This window comes from Elgaria multicarinata, chromosome 3, assembly GCF_023053635.1.
Source record: "Elgaria multicarinata webbii isolate HBS135686 ecotype San Diego chromosome 3, rElgMul1.1.pri, whole genome shotgun sequence".
In the NCBI taxonomy this organism is placed as follows: domain Eukaryota; kingdom Metazoa; phylum Chordata; class Lepidosauria; order Squamata; family Anguidae; genus Elgaria; species Elgaria multicarinata.
In genome coordinates, this window is record NC_086173.1 from 165,514,354 (window position 1) to 165,532,460 (window position 18,107).

At 45.5% G+C, this 18,107-nt stretch overlaps 1 protein-coding gene across 2 annotated transcripts in view; it reads left to right on the plus strand.

Annotated features, from left to right (window-relative positions):
* LOC134396271 (alpha-2-macroglobulin-like) overlaps window positions 1-18,107 on the plus strand; it is a 92,197-nt gene that overhangs the window by 18,451 nt on the left and 55,639 nt on the right. For both annotated transcript variants that reach the window (XM_063122690.1, XM_063122691.1), the window contains exons 6-10: window positions 1,950-2,136; window positions 4,437-4,521; window positions 10,264-10,390; window positions 12,868-12,982; window positions 15,969-16,078. In XM_063122690.1, the coding sequence (XP_062978760.1) occupies window positions 1,950-2,136; window positions 4,437-4,521; window positions 10,264-10,390; window positions 12,868-12,982; window positions 15,969-16,078 (624 nt within the window). The remainder of the gene's footprint in view (window positions 1-1,949; window positions 2,137-4,436; window positions 4,522-10,263; window positions 10,391-12,867; window positions 12,983-15,968; window positions 16,079-18,107) is intronic.

Consider the following 18,107-nt stretch of genomic DNA (forward strand, 5'->3'; position numbering starts at 1 on the left):
CTTTGGCAGGGGCTCACGGAGAAGGGCCCCTATAGATGATCTTAAGGTCCGGGCAGGTACATATGGGAGGAGGCGTTCCTTCAGATAACCTGCCCCCAAACAGCAATTAAAACAATAATACCAGAAAGAACAACAAGAACAGCAAGAATGGTATACATCACGGGTAGGCCATTGTAAAATAAAATGTTTTTAAGGCCTTCTTAATTGCCTGCAAGGAAGGTGCAGGGCGGGCCTCTGACAGAAGTTTATTCCAGAGGTTTGGGGCCACCGCAGAAAAGGCTCTCTCCTGTGAGGACACCCACCTGATTGCTCTCATAGGTGGGCAAACAAGAAGGGCCTGTCTTTCTGATCTTAAAGTGTGGGCAGGCTGATATGGGTGGAGGCAGTCCTTCAAATAGCCAGGGGCATGTCTACACCTGTGGGTGTAGAGGGCCGGAGAGGGGGTGATCCCGGACTTTACCTACTTCCGGTATCGTCGCCCTCTGCCTACATGTGGCACGCAACGTCCCGGGAGGATGTAGGATGTCGCGCCCGCCATTTTGTTTATTATTATTTTTATCGAAAAAGACCGCAGGAGCGCTCCTGCACAAAGGTAAGTTTTTAAAAAAATAAAAATTAGACATGTTCCCCCCACCCCACCCCTGATGGGCACGGAGGTCATGAGGAGCTCCATGCCCAGTTCCTGGCTCCTCGCTGTTACTTGCAAGGAGCTGGGATGAAAATGGGATGCCCGGCCACACCTCCCACAGTCTCGGGATCATCCTGGGACTGTGGGAAAAGTCAGGATAGAAGGGCAGGGTGATATCCCGGGGAATGGGAGGGATCATCTCTCCCTGCTCCTGGGATCCCCTGTGCAACATGTGTGCGCACAGGGATGATACTGGGGTGATCCCTGGGATATCACCCTGTCTAGCCATGCCCTAGGTTAGGGTGACCCTATGAAAAGGAGGACAGGGCTCCTGTATCTTTAACAGTTGCATAGAAAAGGGAATTTCAGCAGGCGTCGTTTGTATATATGGAGAACCCGGTGAAATTCCCTCTTCCCCCTTTTTATTCTCCCAGTATTTTAACAGTCTATAAATAAATTTTAACTTGGTGTTTTAAATTTGTAATTTTGCATTGCTGCTGTTTTTATCTGGTTGAGCTTTTATATTGTGTTTTATATTATGGTTTTATACTGTTGTTTTATACTTTGAATGGTTTTAATTTTTGTGAACCGCCCAGAGAGCTCCGGCTCTTGGGCGGTATAGAAATGTAATAAATAAATAAATAAATCACAACAGTTAAAGGTAGAGGAGCTATACTAGAGTCACCAGATTTAAAAGAGGGCAGGGCACTTGCAGCTTTAAGTGTGGTGATAAAGAGGAAATTTCACCAGCTTCTTCATGACACCTGCAAAAATTCCCTTTTCAATACAGCTATTAAAGATACAGGAGCCCTGTCCTCCTTTTCATAGGGTCACCCTACCCTAGGTCCCAAACCTAGCTCTTTTTATCGGTTTCGAATTGCATGGAAAACCGTGGGGGCACGTTATGCATTCCGCTTTTCTAGCCTTACCTCCCCCGCGTTATCCCAAACACCGCAACAGACATCACTCTGTGTGCCACTAGGTATAAATGCGCCAGAGGGATGTAGCGTCACCGTGATGGGATTGTTTTGATACGATGTGAGGTGTAGATCTGGCCCTGGACAATGAGAATAGACTCTAGGGCAGCCTTCCTCAACCTGGGGCGCTCCAGATGTGTTGGACTGCATCTCCCAGAATGCCCCAGCCAGCAGAGATGGCTGGGGCATTCTGGGAGTTGTAGGCCAACACATCTGGAGCGCCCCAGGTTGAGGAAGGCTGCCCTAGGGTGTTGTACGACTTAGGTTCAGCAGCCGCAGCAGCGGAAGCGATACCCCCCATTGCTGTGTTTAACATTGTGCTTATGTCCTCTTGTGACTTCCAGGACCCCAAGAGAAATCGTTTGGCCCAGTGGCGAGACGTACAGCTTGATGTGGGGCTCACCCAACTTTCCTTCCCTCTTGCTTCTGAGCCTGCCCAAGGCATCTACAAGGTGATGGTACAGAAAGACTCCAGCGGTCTATCTCTCAACAACAATCTTATTGAAAGTCACTTTGAAGTGGAAGAATACGGTAAGAAGGATCCATTCTCTTGCACCAGGTGATGAGATGGCCATTCTCCATTTCCACTGATTTGTCCTCTGCACTACTTTATGGAGCGAAGCATGTTTAAATGGAATATATAGAGAGATAGGGCATGTCTAGACCTAGGGATGGGGTGGGGGAAAGGATGTGGTGAGACCTGAAAGGGCCGGTCTCCGTGGTTCACTGAGTGGTGGTCACAGACTCTCAAGACACAATTTCTCTCTCCTTAGAAGGTTTATTACGAGCAGCCTGCAGTGCTGCAAGGTGACAGTCTCAGAAGACCTGAGGAGCTGCCCGATAATTTCAGGAGAGGTTAACATATTTATAGGGTCAGTTCTCCTCAGATACAATGGCAGAACCTTCACACCAATCATAATACAGCTCTGCAATCCAATAATCAATGAGAAGGAAAGCATTTAGGCATGTACAGAGTTTAAGTACTTCTCTGACTAGAATACCATAAATGGATATTGCAATAGTTACAGGAAATACATCTCCAGCTGTTTCCTTCCCCCCCCCCCCCCGGTTAGCTTGCCTTAAAAATATCTCACTCCACCCTCTATCTGTCTAACCGTCTGTCTTGTGACATGGCATTTATGCATGTGCAAAGTGCAGTTAATTCTAAGACTAGAAAAACAATACGTAGATGGGTATTGCAATCCCGGAACATCTGTTCCTTTGTGGTTACTACTCTTCCTGTCCTCGCTGGGAGGCTCACACTCTGACTAATGTGTCAACACTTGGTTGAGCAAGTGTTGCTCAATATATTTTCAGCTACAGTTTGCATCAAATTGCTATAGAACTTAATTTCTAATAGAAAGGGCTTACATCAAAACAGGGTGGGCACAGACAAAACAGCCCATTCACATATTTCCTCGACAAGGCTCTCGCGACATAGTGATCATGAGGTCCTCCCTCTTGGTCTACATGTGGCGCATGACGTCCTGGGAGGAAGAGGATCTCGCACACGCCATATTTTTTTTATCAAAAATGAGCGCACGAGTGCTCAATTGCTAAAAGTAGAGTTGTGTTGTTTTTTAAAGAAGACCCTGCTCCCAACCTCACACCCCTGATAGGCACGGAGATCCTAAAGACCTCTGTGCCCCATGGCCAGTTCCCGGCTCTTTGCATTTACTCACGAGGAGCCGGGATGACACCGGGACAACTCCCCACACATCCTGAGACCGCGGGAAAAGTCGGGATTAAAGCTGTCTCAGTTATCCCGGGGAAAGGGACGATTCCGGGGCAATCCCTGGGATATCGCCCCGTCTGGACATGCCCATAGATATAGATTCAACCATCAAAAAACTTTCCTGTTTAAAAAAAGACCAGAAGCTAAGGTTTATCTCATGTTGGTCCAAACGCCACAAAACCAAGAAATTGGAAGCTAAAGCCTGGAGGTTTTATGGAAGAAATCAGGAAGTGGTAAAGACACCCCCCCCCCTTTTGTAGTTCCTTTCTCCACCTATGTTATGTGCAAAAGATACCACTGGATAATCAGCAAAATCTTATGATCTGTTTTGCTCTGGCTCAGCTGTCCCAGTTCAGATTACATATTGGGGGATTGATGGCTGAAATCACGGGTGCTTAACCTGTGGGCCACATGCAGCCCTTGGCTTCTCCCTGTGTGGGGCCCGCAAAGCCAGCAGCTCCACACCTGCTTTTTCTCTGGGGCCCTTCTGCCAGCTTTTACTTCATGCCCTGAACCTGCCTCCAGCTTCAGGACTAAAAAACGTGGTGGAACTTCTGACTTAAATGCTCTCCTACATTAAAAACAACAACTCTCTACAGATTTTCATATCAGGAAACAGGCTCTTAGCCAGCTGTTTATGTAGCTTGGCTCTTAGAAATGGGTCATCCATTTCAGCCTGGCTATGATGATTTTAGAGCCTCATGGGGCGCAGAGTGGTAAGCGGCAGTTACTGCAGCCGAAACTCTCCCCATGGCCTGAGTTCGATCCCAGTGGACTCAGGTCGACTCAGCCTTCCATCCTTCCGAGGTCGGTAAAATGAGTACCCAGCTAGCTGGGGGAAAGGTAGCCACGACTGGGGAAGGCAGTGGCAAACCACCCCGCTACAAAGTCTGCCAAGAAAATGCCAGCGAAAGCAGGCTCTAGAAGTCAGTAATGACTCAAGTGCTGTCACGAGAGGTTCCTTTCCTTCCCTTCCTATGATGATTTTAATAAAGTTGCTCTGGTGGGGAATAATGGTTCTCACATGGTGTGGAGGTAACTGTACAGTTGTTGTCCTTCACTCTCGTTTCTCCTGGTATCTCTTTCCTCCCTATAGTACTGCCTAAGTTTGAAGTTTCGGTGAAAGCACCCAAACTCCTGACAATGATGGATGACGAACTAGAAGTGTCTTGTTGCGGCATGTAAGTGAGCTGAGACTGGATTCGTTTTCTTTGTTCTCCTACTAGAAACCAGGGAATGGAGAACTTTGGTTAATCTGATATAAAAAAAGTGTTAACTTAAACCAAAAACAAACCTGAAAACAAAATAGGATTAAGGAAACTGATTAGAAAGAATGTGTCAAATACTGGTGTAACGATGCCTGTTGAAATAAAATCATGTCTCCATAGAAAATATATTTAATCATGGGGGGGGGGTGTCGTACGGAGGAGGACCAGGATCTCTTCTCGATCCTCCCAGAGTGCAGGACACGGAATAACGGGCTCAAGTTAAAGGAAGCCAGATTCCGGCTGGACATCATGAAAAACGTCCTGACTGTTAGAGCAGTACGACAATGGAATCAGTTACCTTTAGAGGCCCCTTCCAACTCTACTATTCTTTGCTTCTCTGACAATGGAACCAGTTACCTAGGGAGGTTGTGGGCTGTCCCACACTGGAGGCCTTCAAGAAGCAGCTGGACAACCATCTGTCAGGGATGCTTTAGGGTGGATTCCTGCATTGAGCAGGGGGTTGGACTCGATGGCCTTGTAGGCCCCTTCAACTCTGCTATTCTATGATTCTATGAAGCAAAAACTTAAAATTTGAACAGAATGATCAACAAGCATACAACAAACTACGGGTGTGCATGGACCCCCCAATCCGCTTCTCTTCCAGATTCGCAACTTCTGGATCAGGTCCGCTCCGCTCCACCTATGGTCCGCTCCGCTTCTCTGCAGAGCTCTGCATCTGTATCAGAGCTCCACTTTCCCCTCCATAGACTTGCATTGAAATCCAAAAATGTCTACAACTTTTTTTCTGTTAAAGTTAGAAACCTCAAACTTGGCACCATAATAGCATATCCATGTATACACATGCATGCCAAGCCTCAAGTAAACCCAAGCATCCCCTGATTTTGGGGGGATTTTTGAAAATCTGACACCCCATTTTCAGAAATGGGATTTACTCTGACATTTTTACAGATAAAAACTTTGAAATGGGCACCCTCACAGATGCCATCGAGATCCACATTCATGGCAAGTTTCAAGTAAATCCCATCATCCCCTGATTTTTGGCAGGGTTTTTCCCTTTTAACTCAACCCAATTCAAGTCCCATGCTAGAACTCCATCAATTTTCATGTTAGAAACATCAAATTAGGCACCATGACAGCTGATCCATGTATACACATGCTTGCCAAGCCTCAAGCAAATCCAAGCCTCCCCTGATTAATGGGGGATTTTTGAAAATCTCACACCCCAGTATCTCAGGGATTTTTAAAGCTGCAGACAGCTCAGTGGGCTTTATTCATGGCCATTTCAAAGGAAATCCCAACATGCCATGAACTGGGGAGTAGATAAACCTAAATATGAATCTTCTTCCACACGTGAAAAATTTATTTGAAACTTCAAAAAGTCTAAGTGAGCGCAGGAAGGACTTATCCCCTGAGTCAAAGCAAGACACACACAAACCATCCCTGCAAGGTGGGCACAGAGGTGGACAGGCAGCACTGGGAGCAAGCATGCCAGAGGCTTGTGGGGTTGAACCCCAAAGCCCATCATCTAGTACAGCTCCCAGGCACCAGATGGGCAGAGAGGCAGGCAGAGATGTACGACTATGCCAAAGATCTATGGGGAAGACAGTCCCAGCAGATGCCCCACCACAACAGCACCCAGGCAGAGAAGGGAAGGCAGGCAGGCAGCAGACATTTCTGGGGACACAAGGAAGTGAACCAAGGATTGTTTCAAAGCCAGTAATGCAAACCATCCCTGTGAAGCAGGAACAGCACAGAGAGATGCCTTTTCTTTTGCATCCCATAACTAGGAGGCAAGGAGGATAAGAGTAAAGCTTTGTGATCCTTGCTTCAGAGTTGATTGACTGCATTGTGATCACAGCCATTATTAAACAACAACAAAATAATAACGTTAATAATAGCAGTACTAATTAATATTAATAGCAATAATAATAACAACAACCACAACAATAAGGAGTTGAACCACAATGAAAGCTTGCCTGATTTCACTGAAGAGGAAAAACCAGGAGAGCTTGGGCTATGGGGTGTATAAATATAAAATGTAATAAATAAATAAATAAACAAAGGAGGGGTGGAATTAAAAGCAGCAGTGTTGCTGAATAAACAACAAGATTTTTTTTAAAAAGGCTATGTCTGTCTTTTACCAGTAAGAGGAAAGTGGATGTGCCCAGGGGGAGGGGGAACTATGCCAATTTGACTGGCCCTAAGTAAATACCAGTCTTTAAGAAGCTACCTCATGACAGGCATAGCTTCTCCACTGGTTAAACTTTGGAGGGTTCTGATGACCCTCCAAGGACAGGAGTGTGTGCACTGGGCACATCCACATGCCCTAGGGGACCTCATGCCCTTGCACCACATCTATTCAGTTGTTCCCCAAGGTTAGGGTGGGTAGTAGTGCTGTGTTTCCTATCTGTTATTTATTTGCTTAGTATATGATTTCAGGTTGTGTTTGTGCGTTTGGTGGGGCTACTGTTTAAAAAAACACTGGGAAAAGTCTGTTCAGAGACTAAGAAAGAAAAGTTTCCCAGAATTCCAAGTTACTAAGTATCCCATTTTGCTTATCCCCCCTCCAACTTTGGGATTGGAGGATGCTTCATCAAGTGATCATGATTGGGAGTTGAATCTGCCTCTCAGCACTTCAAAAAGGTACCTCTCCCGCTTTTTTGCCCTATTTTTTTAAAAAAAATAGCAAGCAAACCGCAGCACGCAAAGTGCTGAAAATAGGCTCAAAATGACCCCCACCCATGACTCTCTAAGCACAGCGAGTTTCAAATAGATAGCTTGAAAAACAAAAAAGTTATCCACTAATCTTTTCTGCGATGAAATCCTATGGGCAAAAAAATCCAAAATGGCAGGCTGAGCACTCCGCAAAAAGAGAAGTGATCCGCTTATGGTTGCTTCTCTTCGCCATGCTACTCCAGCCCCCGATCCGCTTCTCCTCCGCCTGTAGCGGAGGCGGATCACCCCGATCCGCTTCTGCTTCTCTCGAATTTTATACAGATTTTTAAAAACTTTATGCAATTTTTTAAAAAAGTATTTTATGGCCCAGATACACAGATTTCAATAGGACCTGAAAAGCAGAAACAGAAATATTGATTGCTAAATACCTATTAGTACTCTCCCCACCTATTAGATTAAATTTGCATAAAGGTGTTTTTTTTAAAAAAAATCTGTATAAAATTCTTTCCCCACTGACGAAGACCTTGTGGGTCGAAATGCGTTTGGGATTTATGTTTGTTGTATGCATGTTCAAATTTTAAGAGAACATATTTGATTCATGATTAAATACATTTTCTATGGACACATTATTTTATTTCAACAGGCAGAGGCCATAGCTAGTCCAGGCAAAATCCCGGGGTGATCCCTGTGCATCCACATGACGCACAAGGGATCCCGGGATCAGGGAGGGATGATCTTACCCTTGCCCCGGGATCTTGCCTCCTCCCTTTAGGCCCAGTTTTTCTGCGGTCTCAGCCTGAGCCCAAGACTGCGGAACTTTGTCCCGGCTCCTCACGATTCCTCGCAAGGAGCCGGGACCCGCACTGTGCCCATTGGGTGGGGTAGGGTGAATATTTTCCAAAAAACTTACCTTTTGCGCACAAGAGTAAACACAGGGTGGATGTTGCGATAAAACCATCGCGAGGTTTTCACTCCTCCGTCGTGGACTAACAGGTAGGCCTAGCTAAGGCCGTAGTCACGCCAGAATTTGACATACCGTATTTCTTCGATTCTAAGACGCCATCGATTCTAAGACGCACCCCATTTTTAGAGATGTTTATTTGGGGGAAAAGGGCATCTTAGAATCGAAGAAATACTTCCCTCACCGCCCAGCCAACCTCCTCCCCACCTCTCCACGCTTTCTTCTAATGGTTGTGTCCTTTTCTTTTTTCCCTCTGTGAGAGAAGAAACCGCCGTTTGCGCGGGAAGAAGGGGGGGCGTTGAAACAAAGAGTAAACAATATTTTCGGGCAGGGAGAGAGAGGAGAAGACGCAATTAAGGAGCTAAAACGCTTAACTCTCCAGTCCCGCTCTTTACTTGTCTATGCACCAGGGGACGACGACACGTGAGTAAGTCCCATGGAAATCGATGGGACTTACGAATAAATTTGACTAACAAAAAACCAGGCGCTTACCCTCCCAGCTCCTCCTCGCTCGCATGGCTCGAGGCTGCTGCAGGAGCTTCCTCTTTTCCTCTTACCGTATTGCTTCGATTCTAAGACGCCATCGATTCTAAGACGCACTCCATTTTTAGAGCTGTTTATTTAGGGGGAAAAGTGCGTCTTAGAATCGAAGAAATACGGGATTGTTTCTAATCAGTTTCCTTAAACCTATTTTGTTTTCAGAAGTGACTTGTTGCGGCCAATAAGTGAGCTGAGTCTGGATTTCTTTTCTTCATTTGCATACTTGGAACCAGGGAATGGAGAACTTTGGTTAATGCCAGCTCAGCTCCCCTCCCTTCCCCGCTGGCTTTTCCTCTCATGCCATGCCCCCATTTCCATCAACCTCTGCTATTCCATCCTGCAGCTGGGCTGTCTTAGCATGTGGCATAAGCAGCCTTTGGTGGTGAGGCACACTCTTACAGTAGCTGTGTTGAGCAGAACACCATGACCGGCTGCATCCCCCGGCTCAAGGCACCTTCAGGGCAAGGCCACCTCACTCATCACATCATCGTATCCTGAGTCCTATGGCTGTGAGAAGTTCTGGAGGAGGGCATTGGGGAAGGACCAGGGTTTGGGGGCGGAGCACGTGTATTGCACGCAGAAGGCCTAATCTTCGGTCCCAGTATGTCCAGTCAAGTTCTGGAGAGCAGTTGCCAGTCGGAATAATAATAATAATAATAATAATAATAATAATAATACATTTATTTCTTATCCGCCTCTCTATTTTGATCGAGGCGGGGAACAGCAGTAAGTATAAAATACATAAAATACTGATTATACATTGTTAAAACATCCTAAAAAAACATCCTAAAAGCATCCTAAAATTCCACTGGATAGGCCTGCCGGAAGAGATCAGTCTTTATAGCTTTCTTAAGTGCTAAAAGTTTGTTAAGTTGACAGATCTGCTCCGGCAGGCTATTCTACAGTCTGGGAGCAGCAGAAGAGAAGGTCCTCTGGGTAATACCCGTCAGCCTATTTTTGGCTGGCTGAAGTAGATTTTTCCAAGAGGACCTGAGTGTGCGGGGCGGATTGTATGGGAGAAGGCGATTCCACAGGTAACCTGGACCCAAATCATGTAGGGCTTTAAAGGTGATAACTAACACTTTATACTTTGCCCGGAAACTAATTGGCAGCCAGTGACCAGGGTGTTGAGCCTTAGGCCTCCGGGACAATCCGGTCCACCATCCGGGCGGGATGTGAGGAGGTGTGGGTGCTGGGGTGCCCGCGTGCCCGGGCGTGAGCTGAATGGCTGCGTCTGTGCCTCAGGAAAAGAATGTAAAAAAAAATTAAAATCTGAAGGGACCGAGGAGTGCACGGAACAGCCACTCCTCCTCGCCTGCAAACAGTGCTCACTCCTTCACAGAGGAATAATGTGAAGGAGCATGTGGTGCCAATGCGCCATCATCAAGGTGGGCCCCCGGATAATAAGACACCCTGAAAATGTTCCCAGGGTATCAAACAAGAGGCAGGTCCCGTCGGCTTCCATACTTACCTGTAATCCCCGTTTTATCGATGCTGTGCTTTGTTTCCGGCTGCAGATACACCTATGGGAAGCCTGTCTCTGGACTGGTCAATATAAGCGTTTGCCGGCCATTTAGCTACCATTACGGAGGCCAATGTTTCGGGAAAGAGTCGGAAGCTGTATGTGAAGAGTTCAGTGGAACGGTGAGTCCTGAGACTGAAGCGGAGGCCTTTCAGAGACAAAGACCATTTGAGGATTGCCTTAAATACTACCCAGTCATCCTTTCCTTCCTCTGGTGTCTGAAGCCCCTTCCTTTGGAGTCCAGTTAGGTTGTAAGCCGGTGAGGGGGCAGGCCTGGGTCGTGACTCTCAAGAGTGTCTCCAAAATTGAATTTGGCCCTCAAAGAGGTTCATAGAATCATAGAATAGCAGAGTTGGAAGGGGTCTCTAAGGCCATCGAGTCCAACCCCCTGCTCAATGCAGGAATCCACCTTAAAGCGTCCCTGACAGATGGTTGTCCAGCTGCCTCTTGAAGGTCTCTAGTGTGGGAGAAGAACCCACAACCTCCCTAGGTCACTGGTTCCATTGTCGTACTGCTCTAACAGTCAGGAAGTTTTTTCTGATGTCCATTCGGAATCTGGCTTCCTGTAACTTCATTATTCCTGGTTTGGTGCTTTGGACCAGAATTTGGGAAACCCCTGTTCAAGTCTTCGCTCAGCCATGAAGCTCAAGTCACTGTCTAGAGAAGGTGCCTCCAGTTGTTTTGTCCTACAACTCCCATAAGTCCCAGCTAGTATGGTCAATGGCCAGGGATTATGGCAGTTGTCCTCTGAACATCTGGAGGGCACCAGGTTGCCTGTGAGGATGGAACGGTGGAGTTAGAGAACCATGTAAGGCACCTTTAGCTCCCAGGAGAAAGAGTGAGGTGCAGATTTAACAAATAAGGAGATGTAACTGCACTCTCCTTTTATGCATGGTATTCGCTCAGTTTGTTCTGGTCCCCCCTACCCCAAATTTATTTATTTATTATTGCATTTATATCCCACCTTTTTTCCTCCAAGGAACCCAAGGCAGCATACATAATCCTCCTCCTCTCCACTTTATCCTCACAACAACAACCCTGTGAGGTGGGTTGGGCTGAGAGTCACCCAGTGGGTTTCCATGGCTGTGTGGGGACTCGAACCCAGGATCTCCCAACTCCCAGCCCGACACTTTAGCCACTACACCACACCACAATTAAGGTCTCTTAAAATACCTGCAAAAACGTTACCTCTCTTTACTGTAATGGGACAGACAAAATGAATGTGTGTCCTCACACTGACAATAGTTTAAATTGTATTGTTGGGGTGGGGGTCCTCCTGCCAGTCCCTGCCCCCAGGTCTCTCTGGGGAGGAGGAAGTTACTAATTAACCAGTGTAAGTCTGTGATGTAGATATGCCATGTTATGTTATATAGCACCATCAATGTGCCATATTTCTTCGATTGTAAGACGCCATTGATTGTAAGACGCACACTAATTTCAGTGCCACCAACAGAAAAAAAAACCCTAAGACACACCTGCGATTCTAAGTCGCACCCCATTTTTAGAGATGTTTATATGGGGGGAAAAGTGCGTCTTAGAATCGAAGAAATAGGGTACATGGTGCTGTACAGAGTAAAACAGTAAATAGCAAGACCCTGCCACATGGGCTTACATTCTAATAAAATCATAATGAAACCACAAGAAAGGGACGAGAACAGACCAAATAGGCACAGTGTGAAAGTAAGAACAAAGTAAAGTTCTAAAAGCTGTAGGGGGAAAAAAGTTTTCAACTGAGCTTTAAAAACAGTAATTTAGGGTGAGCATATGAAAAGGAGGAACAGGGCTCCCGTATCTTTAACAGTTGCATAGGAAACGGAATTTCGACAGGTGTCATTTGTATATATGGAGAACCTGGTGAAATTCCCTCTTCAACACAACAGTTTTAACCTGTTGGTTGTTTTATTATAGTTTTAATTTTTGTGAACCGCCCAGAGAGCTTCGGCTTTTGGGCGGTATAAAAATGTAATAAATAAATACAGGAGCTATACTAGAGTGACCAGATTTTAAAGAGGGCAGGGCTCCTGCAGCTTTAACTGGTGTGATGAAGAGGAAATTTCACCAGGTTCTCCATATCATAGAATCATAGAATCATAGAATAGCAGAGTTGGAAGGGGCCTACAAGGCCATCGAGTCCAACCCCCTGCTCAGTGCAGGAATCCACCCTAAAACATCCCTGACAGATGGTTGTCCAGCTGCCTCTTGAATGACTCTAGTGTGGGAGAGCCCACAACCTCCCTAGGTAACTGATTCCATTGTACTGCTCTATGTACAAATGACACCTGCTGAAATTCCCTTTTCAATACAACTGTTAAAGATACTGGAGCCCTGTCCTCCTTTTCATAGGGTCACCCTAAGTAATTGAACTCGTGATCCGCAAATGCTCTGGAAGAGAATTCCAGGCATCTTGGCCCCAGTGGTTGAGAGATACAGAGCAGGAAGACATTTCTGATTGGATCAACGCCCAATAGAGAAAGAGTTCCCAGAGTTCCTTGTGAAGAGGGAATACCTGTTAAGCCAGGTCTTTTTAAAGGAAGTTGTGAACTGTTAAACTACTTGCAGTGCCATTCTTGCTACTGCACTTGGGTTTCTCCCCATGCAGGCGGACGCACACGGCTGCTTCTCTCATTTGGTGAAAACGAAGGTGTTTCAGCTGAAGCGGAGTGGATACCAGATGAAACTCGATGTGGAATGCAAGATCACAGAGGAAGGCACAGGTATGCTCCAGGAAATAATAATAATAATAATAATAATAATAATAATAATAATAATAATAATAATAATTTTATTTCTTTCCTGCCTCTCCATCCCGATCGAGGTCGGGAACAACAATTAAGTGCAAAATACATAAAATATTGATTAAAAACATAGTATACATGGTTAAAACTTCCTAAGAACATACTAAAAACATACTAAAACCATCCTAAAATTCCACTGGATAAGCCTGCTGGAAGATATCAGTCTTTATAGCTTTCTTAAATGCTAAAAGACCATTGAGTTGACAGAAGGAAGGGCCCTGTCATATTATAGAATCATATCATAGAATAGCAGAGTTGGAAGGGGCCTACAAGGCCGTCGAGCCCAACCCCCTGCTCAATGCAGGAATCCACCCTAAAGCATCCCTGACAGATGGTTGTCCAGCTGCCTCTTGAAGACCTCTAGTGTGGGAGAGCCCACAACCTCCCTCGGTAACTGGTTCCATTGTCATACTGCTCTAACAGTCAGGAAGTTGTCCAGCTGGAATCTGGCTTCCATATAATGTAGGTGCCAAGCGAACCTCCTTAAGGAGCTCATTCCACAGCTGGGGTGCCACAGCAGAGAAGGCCCTCCTCCTGGTAGCCACCTCCCTCACTTCCTTTGGCAGGGGCTCGCAGAGAAGGACCCCTGAGGATGACCTTAGGGTCCGGGTAGGTACATATGGGAGGAGGCGTTCCTTCAGATAACCTGGCTCCAAGATACAGGAGCCCTGTCCTTCTTTTCATAGGGTCACCCTGGAAGATAACAACAGTATTTCTTTGCACTCTGCTCCCCTTCTGGTAGACAAATGCTCTTACCTGCCAGGAGGGCCACTTCCTGCATTCCTATGAATTGCAGCCCAGGCTTGAAGGATGTCGCAGCAGGCCTGCTAGGTAGGGTGACCATATGACCAGATTTGCCCGGATTTGGCCAGGTTTTTCGATGGCAAATCCGGGAGAGGGAGGGGAAATCCGGATTTTTTTCTCAAAGAACAGCTCTAACGGGAATTAACAAAAATGCTTATAACTCTGTCATTTTTTAAGATAAAGACATGAAACTTGGCACAATGGTAGCTCTTAGGAAGGGATTTAGTCTTACCAAATTTGAAACGGATCCGTTCATCCATTGATTTTTTAAGGATTTTTTAAAAAATTAAGGTTTTAAAATTATTATTTTTAAAATCGTCATTTTTAAAGATAAAGAGATGAAACTTTGCACCATGAAAGGGTTTAGGTAGAGCTTTAGCCACACCAAATTTGAAACAGATCCGTTCATCCATTGACTTTTTAGGATTTTTTTAAAAAATGAGGTTTTAAAATTATTATTTTTTAAACTGTCATTTTTAAAGATAAAGAGCTGAAAGTTGGCAGCATGATAGCTTTTAGATAGAGCTTTAGCCATACCAAATTTGAAACAGATCTGGGGCCAGTAGCAAACCCTGTTAACAACAACAGCAGCTTGCAATGAGTGAAGATACAGTCAGAAAAGATATTTGAGGGAAGGGGAGAATGTAACACACAGAGTAGAGCAAAAGCTTCAAAGTACAGCAAAACCTACAAAAGTAGGAGTGAGTGAAGTTAATTCCAGATACATTGAATCTCTCACTTGTTCTTTATTTCAGTGATTTTAACGTTAAGATGTTATGTAGAAGAGATTTGTCTTAAATGTGTGCTGTAAAATCAGACATGTGACCAAAGCTATGTTTGGGTGGGCACGCCCCCTTGGTACTGGGCACGCCCCCTTGGGAGGGCGACCATGTTGTCCTTCTTTTTGGTTTCCAAAATATGGTCACCCTACTGCTAGGGGATTTGGGACTGGAAAGCCTGGAAGGAATGAGATCCTGGAGCATCTACCCCAGTGAGGGAAGATTACAAGAACTGGGATTGTTTAGCTGCGGGTGGGAGGGGGGGAATGAGGCTAAGGGGAGACAGGCTAGAGTTGTACAAAATGATGCATAGCGTGGAGAAGCTGGATCGAGAGACATCCTTCTCCCACTCTCAAAATACTAAAACCTGGGATCTTCTCATGGAGCTGATTGGTGGGAGATTCAGGACAGATAAAGGGAAGGACTTCTTCACACAGTGGAAGATGTAGTGATGGCCACCAATTTGGATGGCTCAAAAAGGGGGTTGGATAAATTCCTGGAGGTAAAAGGTTATGAATGGCTAGTAAGTCCTGATAGTTATGTCCTACCTGTGGTATCAGAGACAGAAAGCTAATATACACCAGTTGTTGGGGAACATGGGTGGGAGGTGCTATTGGACCCATGTCCTGCTTGCGGGTTTCCAGTCGACTGCTGGTTGGCCCTGTGTGAACAGAATGGTGGACTCAATGAACCCATGGTCTGATCCAGCATGACTCTTAGAATCACAGAATAGTAGAGTTGGAAGGGGCCTCTAAGGCTATTGAGTCCAACCCCCTGCTCAATGCAGGAATCCACCTTAAAGCATCCCTGACAGATGGTTATCCAGCTGCCTCTTGAAGGCCTCTAGTGTGGGAGAGCCCACAACCTCCCTAGGTCACTGGTTCCATTGTTATAACGCTCTAACAGTCAGGACGTTTTTCCTGATGTCCAGCTGGAATCTGGCTTCCTGTAACTTGAGCCCGTTATTCCGTGTCCTGCACTCTGGGAGGATCAAGAAGAGATCCTGGCCCTCCTCTGTGTGACAACCTTTCAAGTATTTGAAGACTGCTATCATGTCTCCCCTCAATCATCTCTTCTCCAGGCTAAACATGCCCAGTTTTTTCAGTGTCTCTCCATAGGGCTTTGTTTCCAGACCCCTGATCATCCTGGTTGTCCTCCTCTGAACACGCTCCAGCTTGTCTGCATCCTTCTTGAAGTGTGGAGCCCAGAACTGGGTGCAATACTCAAGATGAGGCCTAACCAGGGCCGAATAGAGGGGAACCAGTACCTTCTTATGTTCTTACTCTCTTTACATTGAATGGACTTCTGTTTCTTTTTGGCAGGGGTGGTACTTAGAGGCATCGGTTCCACTGATGTTACTTCGACTCTCAGCACCATCACCTTGCAAAGGATGGAGCGCCACTATAGGCAAGGGCTCCCCCTCACGGGGCAGGTAAGTCTGGCTGATCGATCCCCATCATGCACGATGCTTCAGCTGAGCATGTCTTTTAAAGCTCTGTGTGCACCTGGCAGAGGAGTGCTCGAGGGTGATAGTCCTTCAAGCCCCCTGGGTCAAGCCCAGTCTGGGCTCTGGGATGTCATTTCCTCAGATCATAATCTCCGCCACCACCGCTATTGTCCATAGAATGCCCCCCTCTCCCCTGCCTCTCATGCAGAATCTCTCAGATGTTACAGTTATAGACCCCCCCAAAAAACAAAAACGCTTACCTCATTGACATAGCAATACCTGATGCCAATAATGTGGCATTTTTGTGAACCGCCCAGAGAGCTTCGGCAATTGGGCGTATAAAAATGCAATAAATAAATAAAAAAATAATGTTGTAGAAAAGTTTACAAACAACTACAACAATATGAAAGGCGGGAGGAGTGAGGAAGCCATCATGGCCTCTGCGCTCGGCCTGCGCTGCGTTTTGGCTAGACTGGCTTTTTCGCTTGTCTAACTGGGGTGCATCTTAGTGGGAGGGAAAGAGGCCAGGGCAGCCAGGGGCTTGTTCAAAAGTCAGACTCTCCAGTCTCCTCTGGTCCCTGAACCCAGAACTTCTCCCTTTCCCTTATCTCAGTCTCCAGTATCGGCTTTCCTCAGACCATCAATTCCACCACCACCTCAACTGTCCATACAACAACATCTGCCCTGAAGGCCCCATCTTGTATGGTGGGGTGGACAACCTCAATTTCCTGGCCAAATCTGGACCTCCTGGGATCTCAGTCCAACCATCCACTTTCCTCCAGATGTCCACACACCCTCTCCTCTGACCATGGATCATTTCCTTGAAATGAAAGGGAATGTCAACTCTAGAGACACCTAGACACACAGGCTTTCTGAAGGCCCCAAGTATTTCACATAGTAGGGGAAACATTGCAAGAGGTCTTTGCTGCCTTGTCCATCATACCAGAAGACCAACAGTTCGCAATCCTTTGGGGATGATGCTGGTTCTGCCTATCTAGTGGAATTTTAGGATGTTTTCAGGAAAGAAGGTATTGATGTGGAAGTTTAGGATGTTTTCAGGAAAAGAAGGTATTGACGTGGAAGTTTAGGATGTTTTCAGGAAAAGAAGGTATTGACGTGGAAGTTTAGGATGTTTTCAGGAAAAGAAGGTATTGACATGGAAGTTTAGGATGTTTTCAGGAAAAGAAGGTATTGATGTGGAAGTTTAGGATGTTTTCAGGAAAAGAAGGTATTGATGTGGTATTTTAGGATGTTTTCAGGAAAAGAAGGGATTGATGTGGAATTTTAGGATGTTTTTAGGAAAAGGATTGAGGTGGAATTTTAGGATGTTTTCAGGAAAAGAAGGTATTGATGTGGAAGTTTAGGATGTTTTCAGGAAAAGAAGGTATTGATGTGGAATTTTAGGATGTTTTCAGGAAAAGAAGGTATTGATGTGGAATTTTAGGATGTTTTCAGGAAAAGAAGGTATTGATGTGGAATTTTAGGATGTTTTCAGGAAAGAAGGTATTGATGTGGAAGTTTAGGATGTTTTCAGGAAAAGAAGGTATTGATGTGGTATTTTAGGATGTTTTCAGGAAAAGAAGGTATTGATGTGGAAGTTTAGGATGTTTTCAGGAAAAGAAGGGATTGATGTGGAAGTTTAGGATGTTTTCAGGAAAAGAAGGGATTGATGTGGAAGTTTAGGATGTTTTCAGGAAAAGAAGGGATTGATGTGGAAGTTTAGGATGTTTTCAGGAAAAGAAGGGATTGATGTAGAAGTTTGGGATGTTTTCAGGAAAAGAAGGTATTGATGTGGAAGTTTAGGATGTTTTCAGGAAAAGAAGGTATTGATGTGGAATTTTAGGATGTTTTCAGGAAAAGAAGGTATTGATGTGGAAGTTTAGGATGTTTTCAGGAAAAGAAAGTATTGATGTGGAAGTTTAGGATGTTTTCAGGAAAAGAAGGGATTGATGTGGAAGTTTAGGATGTTTTCAGGAAAAGAAGGGATTGATGTAGAAGTTTAGGATGTTTTCAG